At 40.7% G+C, this 13,996-nt stretch overlaps 1 protein-coding gene across 3 annotated transcripts in view; it reads right to left on the reverse strand.

Moving 5' to 3' along the window:
- The window catches only part of CSRNP3 (cysteine and serine rich nuclear protein 3), a 176,860-nt gene that overhangs the window by 19,391 nt on the left and 143,473 nt on the right, over window positions 1-13,996 (reverse strand). For all 3 annotated transcript variants that reach the window (XM_077447555.1, XM_077447553.1, XM_077447554.1), the window contains one exon: window positions 11,062-11,232. In XM_077447555.1, the coding sequence (XP_077303681.1) occupies window positions 11,062-11,209 (148 nt within the window). In that variant the 5' untranslated portion in view covers window positions 11,210-11,232. The remainder of the gene's footprint in view (window positions 1-11,061; window positions 11,233-13,996) is intronic.

The following is a 13,996-nucleotide window of genomic DNA, read 5'->3' on the forward strand; positions in this document are numbered from 1 at the left end:
CTTACTGGAAAGAGAATGCGTCATGGTCACTAAACACAATCTGCGTTCTGGCAGGACTCCAACCTGGAAGCACTCTCCTCTGCTAGTCTCATGATGTCAAAGCAGCATTAATGAAACCATATTGCACCTCAGCACAAAATCAGCTGTCTCCTATACAGTTGGTATTCATACGTATTACCTTCATGGTACATTTTGTCCCCGTATAAAATATATGATACAAATCAGAATATTTATTGAAGTGCTTTGCATGTGGCAAAAATAAATAAATAAAATAAACTGTCCATTTTTTAATATGGCTGCCAAAACAATCAAAACACATGGCAACATTACCATGCACTGCTTGATTAAATTAGCCTGGCCTTTAAAATTTTCCAGTCCATATTATGCAGAATATCTCCTTTGATCATGATATTGTATTTGCACGCAAGCTTCTCACGGTCTTTTTTTGCCTTCATTCTGTGCTTATGAACAAATACTTACTAAAGGTCCATCGACAGCAATGGGTTGTGGTACCATGTGTCAATACATGATTTTCTGCAATGTACAAACCACAGTGGTATCGCTCCATTGCACTACTACAGTAGTGAACACTGTACCCAAGTTGCCAGTGCACATGCTGTGCATTGATGTGTGCTGAAAATAAAATCAAAAAAATTTCATTTTGCCATCAGGTCCATTGACTGCCTAGGACCTACCCCGCAGAGACACATACTGTCTCATTTGAGCAGACCCAGCATTGTATCAAGGTCATCTAGAGCCCAGGGTGAACATGCCAAACGCGCCCCCCACGACCTGTATGAGCATTATATATAATCAGCAAAAATCCCTCCCGGAAAAAAAAAAAAAAAAAAAAAAAAAAAAAAAACAAACACACACACACACACACACACACACACACACACACACACACACACACACACACACACACACACACACACCAATCTGCATCCTTATTCCCCAAGCATAAAATTTCCTCTTCCCCCAGTACAAATCCACCCCCCTGCTAAAATCCTCCCTTCCAGCACAAATCGCCCTAGCTTAAACCCCCTCATTTCGCATATGCTCCCAGCACAATCCCCACCCGAGGAAGGATGGAGAGGGAGGGAGCCCTAAGCTGTACAGACCGGGGAAATGTCTCAATGCTTGTGATTAGCAGTATGCAGTGTTGGCTTCCTTCCTGGTGGGATCGAGTAAGTGGGTTGGGACTCGGATCCTTAACACGCCTAATCTGCTTGCTTACCCCGAGCACAAGTTTCCCTCCTCCCAGTACACCCTCCAGCTACCAACCCCCCCCCCCCCCCACGCTCCCAGAAAAAAATATATATATATATATATATATATATATATATTAATAAAGTATTATTTCACCCTTCCTAGCACAAATCCTCTACCCTCAAATTCTCCCTCTAAGCATAAATCCTCTACCCCTCACTCCTATTTCCCCCTCCCAGAACAAAAATTCCCCTCCTCCAATCCTCCATCCTACCACAAAATTACCCCCCCCCCCTCTAATATTTTCCCTCCTAGCACAAATCCTCCTCTCACAAAAATAAAAATAAAACTCCAAGCACACCTCCCCAAATTTTCCCTCCTAGGAACATTTTTAACCCCTGCTGCCCCCCCAAATTCCCTCTCCCAACGCAGATTGCCTCCCTCCAATCTCCTTGTAACGCCCCTGCACCTAACAATACCCCAGTGCAGCTTCCTCTCTGCACACCCCTTGTCCCCGGCCCTGATTGTAGCATCTGTGGTGGTAGCACGAGTTGCTGCCATGCTACCTAATAAATATCCTACTTCAAAAGAGTCTACTGAAGAGATCAAGAAACACTAAAGGCCCCTTAATCTTTTTTTTTTTGACCCCAGTGCGTGGTGACACACACGCGCGCGCGCGCGCGCACACACACACACACACACACACACACACACACACACACACACATTTCATTCCACTAGAAAAACAGGAAATTGTTCTTTGGGGACAAAACTGCTTGAGTACACACTTAGTGGTAAAAAAAAGCAGCAAGGGGACTAACTTGGCCATAATATAGGAGCTGCTTGAACGGACTACACAGGTAGTTAATTCACCAACACAAAAATCAACTGACCAATTACACCAGCCACAAGGTCTTACAGCAATAAAAACAAGTTCCGACATTCAGAAATCTAAATGGTTTGTCGTCATCATCCTCTATGTAATATTCACAGAACATCTGGAGGCAGTAGAGCATTCATCCATTTTTAAACCTCTTGTTTCACATGAGCGACCGAATGACTGCAGAGAAAGAAAAGCAACTGCACAGCATCTACCAGGGTCAAAGCTGGAATCCCTGGACCAGTGCAGCTGACTGGAAATATTGTTCCTCCATAATCTACATAAAAAGCCGTTTTCACTAATAGGCCCAATTAACATTTTTTTTTCTTCTGCAGACAACATAAATGCAGCCTTCAATGAGTCGCAGAAGCGATAAATGGAGGTAATTAGCAGTCTTGCAGAATAGGGGCTGCTGGGAATGATTGGCTGGGGTTTCTGTACAGCTATTTTTAAGTGAAAGTGCAGGCATGTTAAACCCTGCACCAATTCTTGGCACTACTGCCGGAGAAACATTAACCAACTGAATAAAAAAAATAAAAAAAGCCTTGGGTGCAAAAGTTTAGTGTAATCATTCTGCAGAGTATTAAGCACAGTGAAATTTGCAGAGCAGAATATATTTAAAGCACATGTAGATATGCATGACATTTATTCATGCACTAAAAACGGTTACTCATCTCTAAAGGATTTTAATTGATACCAAGCATAGATCCCAAATGCCAGTGTCCTGGAGAAACAATCTTTGCCCTCAACTCTCAAGAGTAACAAGACTGTCCCTCCCTTAGTTATGATATACAACTACACATGGAACTATCATCATTTTTTTTATTTTTATATCTCTCTCGCCACTGCAGGATATATATACAATTTCACTTGTAGGGTTATCTCCAGACATCACCCAAATTTACCCCCAACGTCCCCATCTGGAGTAAGTCATTCATTTTTGCCCTTCCACCTGGTTTATGGACCGATAAACCGCTTTTATTACTCCGTGTGACATCACTAGGTTTGTAAAAGTCTTGCGGTGGAAGCTGCTGGGGGCATTCTTAGTGGTGTAGTTCACAAAACTTGTAGTCAAGTTAACTGACCAATACTGACTATGCCAAGGTTTGGTCTAGGCATCAGGGCTGAAAAAGGGTCAGGGACTGTGGGTTGAGTAACTGGGAAACTATCGATTTGGGATTCATGCCTTGGTCCTAGCTTACTACCCCCAACTTTTGTTTCAGGGTTACCTTCCACTGTTGGAAGAGGAACACATGCAAACAATAAGGTAATGAAGTGGATATATAAACGAGATATAATCTCCAGCAGGGATTACTTGGCTTACTCTCGCGCTGGAGATGGTTCATGTGGCAGCCAGGGAGCAGGTAATATGGATAGAATTTTCCCCATAAGATCCGTTTATATGGTAGGACTTTATAATATATAATTGATATAATAATAATAATAATAATAATAATAATTATTATTATTATTTTTTTTACCTAGATGAGTGGCCTCTCCTTTCACAAGGATTCTAAGTGCCCTACAAATATTAAACTGACAGGTATTTATGCTATTATGCACTCTTAATCTACACATTATTTATTATCTATTTTTCTCTTTCTTTTATGCTAGTCACTTCACTTCGCACATGGGGCATAGGGTTTTTTATATTTATTTTTATTTTTCACATGCATGGAAAAAGTATCCAATATCACTTGCATTATTTTCAGCACAGACATACATACACACACTTTAATTTTACATTTATTAATTTTTAATTCAGTTACTCATTTATTTATACATGTTCATACACACACACACACACACACGTCTCACTGCATGAATACGGTTGATTATCTGTTGAATATACGGATCATGTACAACATACATACAGGTATAGTACCAAGTCACATAAACTTATTTATTTTACCATTATTTTCCTTTCCTCCTCCCTGCATATTAGATATTCAATATGTTTTATCCTTAGATAGTAGATACAAAAATGATTTATCATTTTTTAAAACAAACAAATAAAATAATTTTTTCCTCAGGAAAAATCCTGTTCCTTCGCTTGGATGGTGGAAGCCTCAAAAGTTTTGTGACTGCCTGTAGGTCCCAAGGATCCCGCTTTATGTCAAAAACCATCCTCTTTTCTCCCCCTCTCCCCTCTTCTGGGAGATTCGGTGGATATGAATAGTGGGGTGGAGACAGTCCGGGTTTGCCTTCAATGAATTTGGATACTTGCATGAGAGTCTCTGGTTTATACATTTGTATCTCACGGAAAGGGTAAATATATAGAGATGTCTGCATAATTGCCCTTTGAATGATACTGCTTTAAATATTAATTGTCCACTTATTATGTTGGTAGAAATAAAGAAACCCCCTGAGGAAGACTGCGACCAGTTCCAAGTCGAAATGCATTGGGTATTTCCTCACACTAAGTGGCCTTTCTATGATATGTAAAAACAAGAATGTGGGAACTTAAAAGTAGCTTTTCGGATGGAGATCTGCATTATCCATGAACAATTGTTGAATCACATAATATTGTATAGAGATTTACAGATCTGTATTGCTACACCAGAGCTCAGATTTTTAATCTAATTCACTGTGACATACCCATCACTTAGTGTTTAATAATAAAACATTTTGAAACTTTTTATCAATGTCTCTCATTTGCTGCTGAAAAATCCCATGGGGAGTGTCTATCTTTTGCCACTGTTGGCTGTTCCTTTTTTCCCCCCTAAATACCGTTCTCATATAAAATAAAAATACAAGAATGGAATTACTTTTTGGACCTGTGGCAGGTGTGCAGATAGAGAGATAGAGAGAGAGATAGAGAGAGAGAGAGAGATAGAGAGAGAGATAGAGAGAGAGATAGAGAGAGAGATAGAGAGAGAGATAGAGAGAGAGATAGAGAGAGAGATAGAGAGAGAGATAGAGAGAGAGATAGAGAGAGAGATAGAGAGAGAGATAGAGAGAGAGATAGAGAGAGAGATAGAGAGATAGAGAGAGATAGAGAGATAGAGAGAGATAGAGAGATAGAGAGAGATAGAGAGATAGAGAGAGATAGAGAGAGATAGAGAGATAGAGAGAGAGATAGAGATAGAGAGATAGAGAGAGAGATAGAGAGATAGAGAGAGAGATAGAGAGAGAGATAGAGAGAGAGATAGAGAGAGAGATAGAGAGAGAGATAGAGAGAGAGATAGAGAGAGAGATAGAGAGAGAGATAGAGAGAGAGATAGAGAGAGATAGAGAGAGAGATAGAGAGAGAGATAGAGAGAGAGATAGAGAGAGAGATAGATAGAGAGATAGATAGAGAGAGAGATAGAGAGATAGAGAGATAGAGAGATAGAGAGATAGAGAGATAGAGAGATAGAGAGAGAGATAGAGAGATAGAGAGATAGAGAGATAGAGAGATAGAGAGATAGAGAGAGAGATAGAGAGATAGAGAGATAGATAGAGAGAGATAGAGAGATAGAGAGATAGATAGAGAGAGATAGAGAGATAGAGAGATAGAGAGATAGAGAGAGAGATAGAGAGATAGAGAGAGAGATAGAGAGAGAGATAGAGAGATAGAGAGAGAGATAGAGAGATAGAGATATATATATATATATATATATATATATATATATATATCTCTTACCACCCTTGCAGCAGAACGATGGCATCTCATTAAAAACATCAATATGTACTGCAGCATTTAATAAGGGCATCTTATGCCGCGTACACACGAGCGGACTGTATGGCGTACTTAGTCCGTCGAAACACATTTCAGCAGACAATCCGCTCGTGTGTGGGCTTCAGCAGACTTTTTCAGCGTGCAGTCCGGCGTACTAAGAATTTCGTTTTTTTCGAAATTCTGTCCATCGTACTTTGGTTTCAGCGGACAGTACGGTCGTCAGTATGCTAGTTTGACGGACTAAGAATGGCGCATGCCCAGAAAGGATTTACACGGCGGAAGGGTGCTTTGCTGTGTCTTGGACTTCCTATTTCTAGTCCCGTCGTACGTGCTGTACACGTCATCGCGCAAGCTTTCGACGGACTGTTTGTGCATCCGTGTGTGGTCAAGTCCGTTCAGTGGAAAGTACGACGGACTGTCCGTCAGATTGTATGACGAACTAAGTACGCCATACAGTCCGCTCATGTGTACGCGGCATAACTTTTCTCTTAATATCATAAATACGTGTTGGACCCGTCTGTGAACTTCACCTAATGCAGCTTCCAGTGATGGGGTGGCAACAATACTGCACCGCTTCTGCATTAAAAGCAGAATTGTCCCTTATAGGCTAGGCCTATTTGAACTACAGTGGAATCAGAAGAGGTTTTACAGGGGGCATAGCCATCAGCATGTTCACAGCTAGTCCCGTCTACTGCTTTCTGGATTGACAGCACTGTCTTTTTTGCCAAAACCTTCCCACTTTGATCTCCAGTGTCTGGGAGGGGGAACAGGTGAATCAAGATGGAGAATTTGGCTCAGTTAAATTTTGTTTTTTTTTTACCACTTTAGGCGGCTTGTACATCACACAGTAACTGAATTTGGTACTTGTTTAGACTAATACAAGAGCTTTAAGTTGCACTTTAAAAGCTCCAGCATTCAGTGCAAATCCAAGTACCGGTAAGTTTTGAGTAGCCCAAGCTAAGTTTTAACATGCATATAAATAGCAAAAAAATTTGGGAGACCTAGAAACTCCAGAAATGCATGAAAAGTTAGACCTCGGTACTTTAGAACAGAGTGTGTGCAAAATTTGTTTTTATAATTAGCATTTTTTATTATTCTGTTTTTGGACTGATAAAGCAAGCTATATTTATATGCTCATATGGCGATGCTTTTCTCCAAGAAATGACAGGCTTATTATACAGAGACTAAGAATATATCTGCAGGAGCCAAGCTGCAGATGAAGCCAAATGCTGCTTTGTGATTGGCAGACTGCCATTAAGCTCTTTAGAGGGTAAACTGCCTCGCTCTCAGTTCTGGAAATATTGCTTTGTACATTACATGCTCCATGTGAAAAGGCAACACACTGTGCTTTGACCAGTGTTCTCCAGTATCTAATTAACGTCCTGTTGCAGAGATTAATATTTCCATGTACAGCAAACACCACCTCTGACAGTAAAAGCGCCTCGAAGCTTGCAGCCGGTATCATTTTTTTCCCAGAAAATAATAGAACAAAAACATTCAAGTTTGTTCAGCAACACTGCAGAGAGGATTAATGATGTGTAGTAACCAACTGCACAATATTAATAAATCATTACTGAACAAGTTTGTTACATTTTTAAAATAATGCATTTAGAGAGGCAGTTTCACCTAAAAAAGGGTGGTGCTACGATTGTATTTTTTGCTATAGAGCTCAGCATCATTGGAGACCCCGCACCTATGCCTGCTGGCCCAACACCATGATGTATACAGACAGGGGCATAACTATAGGGGGTGCAGCAGTCGTGACCGCAACTGGGCCCTGTGATGCAGGGGGCCCATGCAGCCCCCCTCTACATATGGCCGGCAGCAGCATAGGCAGCTAGGGGTACCAGAGGTGGCTAGAGGTGGAGGATGACTAGCAGAGCTCCATGCTCGACTATCGCACTGGCTGCTCTTTAGTTGTGCATTCCTTGCATGACCTGTGTCCTCGGCCGGCTCCTCAGAGTACCCCTCTCTCCTGCTCCATGGCTTTGCCGCTCAGTCCGATGTCTGTTCTCCCCAGCCAGAGTTCCCTAAAAATTGTAAAAAAAAATAAATAAAATAAAAAACTACTGATACCAGTGGTGGAACTACAGGGCTCACAAAGGTCATACCTGTGACCATGCCCTGGAGTTCCTCTGCCGGACTCGGAGGGAAGAGCCCTGGCTGGGGTTCAGGGGGGCCCTTCATGGTTTCTTGCATCGGGGCCCTGAATGTTCTAGTTACGCTACTGTATACAGAAGCAAAGACCACAGCAGATCAGCCAAAATATATTTTGGCAGAAGCTTACTGACCAATATTAAAGTGTGGTAGGGATGGATCAGATCACAACACTGTGGTTTAGACATTTGCATATTAAGGCTTTCTAGGATTTAGGGCTCCTTGGTCACTCAATTTTCAAAGGCAGTGTCTGCAATTTACTGCTGTGGCCAAATAAAAAAAAAAAAATAAAGCTAATTTTATCTTGCTGTAGCAAACTTTTTAAACATCAGATATACTAATTTCACAATAAAATTATTCATATATGGGGAATTAAAAATTAGTGTTCCATTACATTGAATTGTACCATTGACCAGATTACAAGGAAGATCAGCGTGCCTTTGGAGCTGCGATGTTAGGTTATTTAAATTAAGTTAATTAAGTAGTTTAATACAGCAGTGTTATACTTCTAACTGCCTAGGGAAACCAGATCCTAGTCCAGGGCAAATCTCTGCAGTGGACTAGAGTAGACAACCCTCTTCCAAACTCCTGCATGTAGACATTTGGGTTTCTATTACATTAGGTTCAATGGTGGGCATCCTCCTAATCACTGGAACCATGCATCCCCCATCCCAGCTATGTCCTTCATGGCTCAAGCATGAATGAGTAGACATGTGCGATTCGTTTCGTACGAATTTCCCTAAATTGGTAAGTTCGGGAAGATCCGAAATACGAATTGCCATGTGTCCGAATTTTGTACGAAATACGAACTTTTGTTTACGAATCCCCAGGAGGAAGTCAGCACAGCACAGGGATGGTGGGAGCCCCTCATCTAACGAAAATTCGTATTTCGAATAGGAAATTCTTCAACGGAATTTCGTATTTTGGATAAAAACCAAACTTTCATCAGCATCGACTGTCATATTGAGGTATATTTTTGCCTTTAAATTCATCGTAACGAACGTTCGTACAAGCTAACGAACCTAACGGCAATTCGTATTTCGTACGAATTGAAATGGAATTTCGGACACGAAATACGAATTAATTTTAATATGAACCGTAACGGAACAGAACGAAACAAATTTATTGACGGCGCCCATGTCTACGAATGAGCGCCAAACAAGTCTCTAGCCTTTGTAAGAAGATTATATATTATATATTATTATAAGATTATATATATATATATATATATATATATATATATATATATATATATATATATATATATATATATATATATATATATATATATAATTTATTGGGCCGCCTGTCTTTACACACAAACTTTAATCGCATCCCAGTCTTACTCCGTAGGGTTCAATATTAAGTTGGCTCACCCTTTGCAGATATAACAGCTTCAACTCTGCTGGGAAAGCTGTCCACAAGGTTTAGGAGTGTGTCCATGGGAATATTTGACCATTCTTCCAGAAGCGCAGTTGTAAGGTCAGGCACCGATGTGGACGAGAAGGCCTAGCTCGCAGTCTCCTCTCCAATGCATCCCAAAGGTGTTCTAGAAGGTTGAGGTCAGGACTCTGCAGACCAGTCAAGTTCCTCCACCCCAAACTTGCTCATCCATGTTTTTATGGACCTTGTCTTGTACACTGGTTCAAATCACTTGGTGGGGGGGGGGGGGGGGAATAAGTCCGTAGGGTTTGTTTTTCAGGGGTCGGGCTTGGCCCCTTAGTTTCAGTGGAGGAAACTCTTAAGGCATCAGCATAACAAGACATTTTGGACAATTTCATGCTCCCAACTTTGTGGGGATGGCCCCTTCCTGTTCCAACATGAACGCGCACCCGTGCACAAAGCAAGGGCCATAAAAGACATGGATGTGCGAGTTTGGGGTGGAGGAACTTGGACCTGAAAAGAGTCCTGATCTTAACCCGATAGAACACCTGTGGGATGAATTGGAGAGAAGACTATGAGCCAGGCTCTCTCGTCCATATCAGTGCCTGACCTCACAAATCAGTTTCTGGAAGAATGGTCAAAAATTCCCATAGACACACTCCTAAACCTTGTGGACAGCCTTCCCAGAAGAGTTGAAGCTGTTATGGCTGCAAAGGGTGGGCCAACTCAATTTTGAAGAGGGAGTAGGGTAATATGGCGCTCTATGGGAATTTGAAAAAAAAAAAAAAAAAAATAATACAATGAATTAAAATATTAAGATATTAGATCAACAATAAATCGTGTCTAAATAGCAAACGTATATAGATTTATTTGTGTGGGTTATAAATATATCCACACACCAGTGTCCACAATAAGGGGTTCAAGGTCTATGTAGATCATCAACGTGGTCCGTAAGGAGGGTCCATAGTACAAGCTGTACCCTAGGGGGCTGTCAGTCATAAAGCAAGAAGTAGCTCTAGGAAACAAATAAATAGAGAACGATACGGTGCCCTCTAAGTGCAGCAATAAGGTTACTCAGATTTATTAAAAACTTTTTAAAAACACTCACATTAGATTAGTGGTGTAAAGGCACATCTTGGATACAATGTTTCATCCATAGGTCCATAGGCACGACTCATGGGGCTGTAGTACAGAGTTCACAGCATCTGACTTTTTGGCCGATGGTTAGTATTGTATCTAAGATGTGCCTTTACACCACTAATCTAATGTGAGCGTTTTTAAACCATTTTTTAAATAAATCTGAGTAACATTATTGCTGCACTTAGAGGGCGCCGTCTCTTTCTCTATTATCAACTCAATTTTGAACCCTATGGACTAAGACTTGGATGCCATTAAAGATCATGTGCGTGTAAAGGCAGGCGTCCTAATTTTTGGCAATACAATATATGTCAAACCAGCAGAATCATAAAACTTCTATAAAACCTGTGGCCCAGGAGGTTTAGCTTGGACTAAGTATAATTTGTCTTACTCTACTTTTTGTTCAGTGGTTCGTGCTATGCAGGTTTGTCGATAGGTCTCAATGAAGGGTTAGGATTCCATAAGATTCTAACTTTGAATGAAAACCAAGGGTTGTTCAATGCCACCCATGCCAAAATTCACAAGTGATCAACACGAGTACTCCCTCACATACATGAACAAGACAACTACATTAAACCAAAGCCCAGCAAGCACAAGACATAGGCTAAAAAAAAAAAAAAATTCCACATACGTGTGACATGACTTGAGCTCGAAGGATTGACACTGTCAAAACTGTCCCCACTTTCACTACTGGATATGTCTTCATCCGATTCCTGGATAGAAGAACAGGGTGAAGATCCATCGACTTCTTCAAATTTCCTCTTCAGAATCCCACTCATAGCTGCAGTGCTGTCACATGTGTCTGTGGGGAATGAAAGGATTATAATTAAAATTTAACTTAAATGTGAGCAAGAGTGTAGAAAGGCATAATATTAAAGCAATACATGTTTTAAAAGTTTAGTAAAAGTTTCATAGGTGGTTACCAATTAAAAACAGTGATTGATAACCTCTGCTCTAGATCTTGATATCAATTATCCTGCAACCATTGTCTTTCACAGTATATTTAGCAGTGATAGTGCTTGCACTGGTGCCCAACAGAGCGAGTGTCTACAAATCAGGGTATAGAATACAATCATTAAGGTGTACCTGTGTTCAGAGAAAAAAAATAAATAAATAAAAAAAGGCGCAAAGCACATAACCTTTTAGAGCATACGAGTTTCCCTTCAGCTATCACTGCAGCCTTTTCCCCACAGGATGCGAACATTAAGGCTGCGTACACACGGGCGGACTGTCCGCCCAACTAGGTTCGTCAAACAGTTTGACAAACAGTCCGTTCAAAATTAGCATGAACGGACTTGACCACACACGACGAACGAACAGTCCGCTGAAAACTTGCGCGATGACGTGAACGGCACGTACGACGGGACGAGAGATTCAAAGTCCTATACACTGCAATGCAACCTTCGGCGTGTAAATCCTTTCTGAGCATGCGCGGAACTTAGTTTGACGAACAAGCCTACACACGAGCGGACTGTTCGCTCAAACCAAGTTTCAGCGGACAGTCTTACGGAAATTCCGAAAAACTTTGTTCGTCAGACTGTCCGCTGAAACTGTCCGCTGAAGCCCACACACGAGCGGACTGTCCGCTGAAACACTGTTCAGCGGACAAAGTTGGGCGAACAGTCCGCCCGTGTGTACGCGGCCTTAGACCCTTCTCTTTTGCCACTGGATTTAAATCAGGACCCTCGTAACAGGCATCTTACTACCAAGGGTCATTTTTCGGTCTGTCCTCCAGCTCTGGATCAAGAACAAGCAAAGGTTGTGTCGTCTATACCAGGGTAGCAATGCATACAGAGACCACTGCAGGCTAAAAGAATCAAAAGAGCTCCCCTTTGGGAGAAGAGTTGATTTGAACCTGTCCTACCACCCGTGTCTCACAACTTTGCTCAACTTTTAGAGATACGTTTCACATATACATGGGTTCCACTTACTGACTGTAACAGCACTAAAGAGTTCTTGGGATTTGGTTATGTAAAAATGGCCCAAGTCTAAATATGGGCTCTATTACTCATGATCCAACAGCTTTACATCCCCCCCCCCCCCCCCCAAAAAAAAAAAAAAAAAAAAAAAAAAAAAAAAAACACACACACACACACACACACCTCTCCCTCCTTATCTCATTAGCTATGCTAGTTTATTACTGTTGCCATGTAAGTGTGTGTGCATGCGCGCATGTGTGTGCGTGCGCACGTCCCCTTTCCCTCAGAGAGGTTTTTTTCTCTTTTTTCTTTTTTCTTTTTATTTTTTTACATCCTGCTAAACTTTTTTGAATTAGTACTGCTTGGACTTTAAAGAAGGGGATATACAATTTTTCAGAACAAACATTCAGGGGTATGTTAGTGCAGATAAAGAAAAAAAAAAAAAAAAAAAAAAAAAAAAAAAAAAACACAAAAACCCACACTGATCTTACTCAATTGTTTCAAGTCATAAAAACAACACAAAACAAAACAAAAAATAATAAAAAACACGAAATCGGTGGGTTGGATACTGTGAGTTAGGCCAGCCATTCGAACCAGTAACAGGCAGGCTGAATGTACAAAGTTGATTAACTTTGGTACAACCAGCCTGTCAGATTCTTGCGACTAATCGCTAGTGGCTGCTATAGCCACTAGCAATAAAAACAGTCTTCTCAGGGACAGCTTTGTCTGCTGGGAGAAGACAATTGCTGATTCCCTTGTCAACACTGTGTGTTGATAGGGGAATCGTGCAAAATCTTTTGGGAAGAAATTTGCACTGTGTATGGCCAGCCTTAGAACTACAAGATAATTAAACTTAACTGTGAAAGAATGTTCCAATATTGATGTCTTTAATGCCTTTGCAGTCATGATGTTTAATAGATTGCTGGAGTTAAGCATTTGAATGGGCTGCCAATGCACAAGAGCAGACAAAAAAAAACAAAAAAACAAACAAACACACAACCACACACACCAACACCCCACAGTAGTGCATGATTGTCATCTTTTCCTAAAAAAGGTTGCTTGTAGCTAAAATATTGGTTAGCAATCCAGATGTAAACTGAAACCTAAAACTTTTCGAGATATGACTCACTGTTGAGTAAAAAAGTAAAATGCTTTGGGGTTGTTACACGAGTCAATAGACTATCTAAGTCAGGGGTTGTGTCTCACCAGTCCAAACTCATTGCCAGCCCTCACATAATGAACATTGAAGAGCACAAGCTCTTCTCACCCGAAGCTTCGGTCCTACCTAGCATTTGGTTTTATTTTTATATCCCTAAATGTAAAAAACTAAAAAAACGTAAAAAAATTTTTTTTTTTATTTTATTATTATTAAGTTTGTATTTGCAATTTCTGTTGTCTGGAGCTCTATCGTTTTCTATCCAATCCAGAAGGTAGGCCATACGTTGGATGGTGCAATTTCCTCTAGGACATATTCACATCTGCTTTATCACAGAAGAAAAGAACTCTGCTGATTTTATAGTCTTCAGGAACTGAAAAGCGTCTGTTGTACGTGGAACCATGCTTATAAATTACACTATACATGTAAAAAAAAAGAAGGAAAGAAAAAAAAAAAAAAAAAAGGTATTCGCATGTGTTGCAGTGAGTGTC

This window comes from Lithobates pipiens, unplaced genomic scaffold, assembly GCF_037356315.1.
Source record: "Lithobates pipiens isolate NorthernLeopardFrog02 unplaced genomic scaffold, aLitPip1_a1.2 Scaffold_22, whole genome shotgun sequence".
Classification (NCBI taxonomy): domain Eukaryota; kingdom Metazoa; phylum Chordata; class Amphibia; order Anura; family Ranidae; genus Lithobates; species Lithobates pipiens.